The 2,317-nt window shown below is 32.5% G+C and overlaps 1 protein-coding gene across 1 annotated transcript in view; it reads right to left on the bottom strand.

Annotated features, from left to right (window-relative positions):
- The window catches only part of LOC106461506 (sodium- and chloride-dependent glycine transporter 2-like), a 17,176-nt gene that overhangs the window by 3,915 nt on the left and 10,944 nt on the right, over nt 1-2,317 (bottom strand). The window contains exon 10 of the mRNA XM_013921331.1: nt 947-1,076. Coding sequence (XP_013776785.1) covers nt 947-1,076 — 130 coding nt within the window. The remainder of the gene's footprint in view (nt 1-946; nt 1,077-2,317) is intronic.

The following is a 2,317-nucleotide window of genomic DNA, read 5'->3' as shown; positions in this document are numbered from 1 at the left end:
ACAATATATAGGCTACACTAAGGTGACGTTTAGGCGGTTCGTTTAACTATTATACGTGATGTAGGTTTCTTGGGGGCTGGTTAATAAAAGTGTTCCGAAACGCGACATTAATTTCTTGACGACCTAATACAAACTCATTATATCAAACGCTTATAGGTTTGGGTGAATAACATTAACCAGAAAAAGTTTCAAGCCATAAGTTAAAACTAACAGCTAAAATTTACCAAATGTTTCAACACAATCTAGACAATGAGAAAGACATCAACGAGTGTCGAAAAGTATGGCAAATTTTAGATATTAGTTAAAACGAATAGCTAAAAATTACCAAATGTTTAAACACAATCTAGACAATGAGAAAGACATCAACGAGTGTCGAAACGTATGGCAAATTTTAGATATTAGTTAAAACGAATAGCTAAAAATTACCAAATGTTTCAACACAATCTAGACAATGAGAAAGATATCAGTGAGTGCCGAAACGTATGACAAATCTTAGATATTAGTTTCTAACTTTGGATTTTAAACTTTGTCTGGTGATACAATTTAACGTAACAGGCTAACGTGGCACACAATACAACATACTCTGAGAGAAAAATGTGTAATTCAATCTTAATGACATATGTTTATATAACAACAATAAGTTGCTGCCGACCGATTGTCTCCCTGTTATCGGTAGCTCGAAATTAGGGATGGCAACACGCTACCTGTACAGCGCACTGACAAAGGTGATGCGACAAGACTCCATAACTGGAGGGAGGAGAGCAAGTGCTTTGTCCAGCGCTGAAAACTTCCTTTAGCATGTAATCATAACTATAACCAATCTTAACGGAATTGTTCCTTAAGTTAAAATAAAATAAAGTGAATAAAACATATTACAGATCACCAGTACTTTTAATTCTGTCACTCATGTTAATTTTACGACTTTTCATCAATACTAGAAACTCACCATAACCCCACATCAGAGCTACAAGTTCACATATCGCAATGAAGGTTATAGCAAAACCACCACCATACGTGTCCATCAGGTTCAGAATGTACTGTCCTCCCTGAAAACAATAACAACAATAATGAATCAACTATTTATTCAGAATATGGGAAGGGTTACTGACTTTGGCACTTCTTTTTATATTTATATTATTCTGGCACATAATGTTGACCAGAGAATTCTGGTAAAAAAAAAGTGCTCCCTCTGTCATCAAATACTGTAGTTAAACAAGTTGAGCTTCTACGATTTTTTCTCCAGAAATTATGTTAGAACTCAACTCTTAGTTATTATACGCTTTTTTCTTTGTGAAAGTTTAGTCACAGTAGTAACACTTGAAAAATATAGTGCCATCAGTTGTTTAACTTCCCAATGCTAGCTTTACGAAATTGAACCTATTTTGGTTATTTCTTTGCCATCAATTCTAACTCTAGGAATAATATTTATTAAGAGTAATATCGTGTATTTCATGGTGATTATATGGCTCATTATTTTATCAGTGATATTCTAAAGGAAAATTTTCACTGTATAGCTTGGTTGTTTTAGAGCTAAGCCAGATTGGGATATCTGGTGTGTTCATCGCAGGGAATCGAATCCCGGATTTTAGCATTGTAAGTGCATAAACTTACCGTTGTCCCACCAGTGGACTTCTCTGTGTGTATAACATTTTTATTTTGGTTTAGATTCGAACACTTCTTTTACTTTCTTCAGTGTTGAGTTGAATTTTTATTTATGTAAGGAATTTCTTAGACAGGAAAAAGTTAAAACAGGTCAAATAAATATTGAAGTTTAATACAATATGTGAAGTAAACTTATAATAAAAAAAACAAAAACATTCATACAACAAGTGATAAATCTATTTTACAACTTACATAAAAACAAAATTAACACAAAATAATTAAAAGATTCATAAACTTTGAGGTATAATATCGCTACCATGAAGGCACTATTTTTCCAGTACATACATACCTGAGTAACACAGGGAAGTCCGAGTATAAAACATACAATGCAGCAAAGAAAAGTGAGCAAAATCTTCTTTTTGCGCATAGTTGGAAATTCGTCACAAATAGCAGTCAAAAATACCTCTAATACAGCAAACTGATAAAAAAAAGAGAAGAAACCCCTACTGATAAAATTGCATTATATCCATATTAATGTTAATATTGTACCACAATGAAAACAGAATACGAAACTTGTCAAAACGTTCGTAAACTAATTTATAGCAAGCGTTTTCAATTCCATCACTGTCGTAACTTTTGAAGATAAATTCTACATGTAAATAAATGAGCTATCACCTGTTTTCTTTTTATATAGTAAACATGAAATACTTTAATA

The sequence above is a fragment of the Limulus polyphemus genome, unplaced genomic scaffold (genome assembly GCF_000517525.1).
Source record: "Limulus polyphemus unplaced genomic scaffold, Limulus_polyphemus-2.1.2 Scaffold39, whole genome shotgun sequence".
In the NCBI taxonomy this organism is placed as follows: domain Eukaryota; kingdom Metazoa; phylum Arthropoda; class Merostomata; order Xiphosura; family Limulidae; genus Limulus; species Limulus polyphemus.
This window is presented reverse-complemented; position numbering and strand designations above follow the sequence as displayed.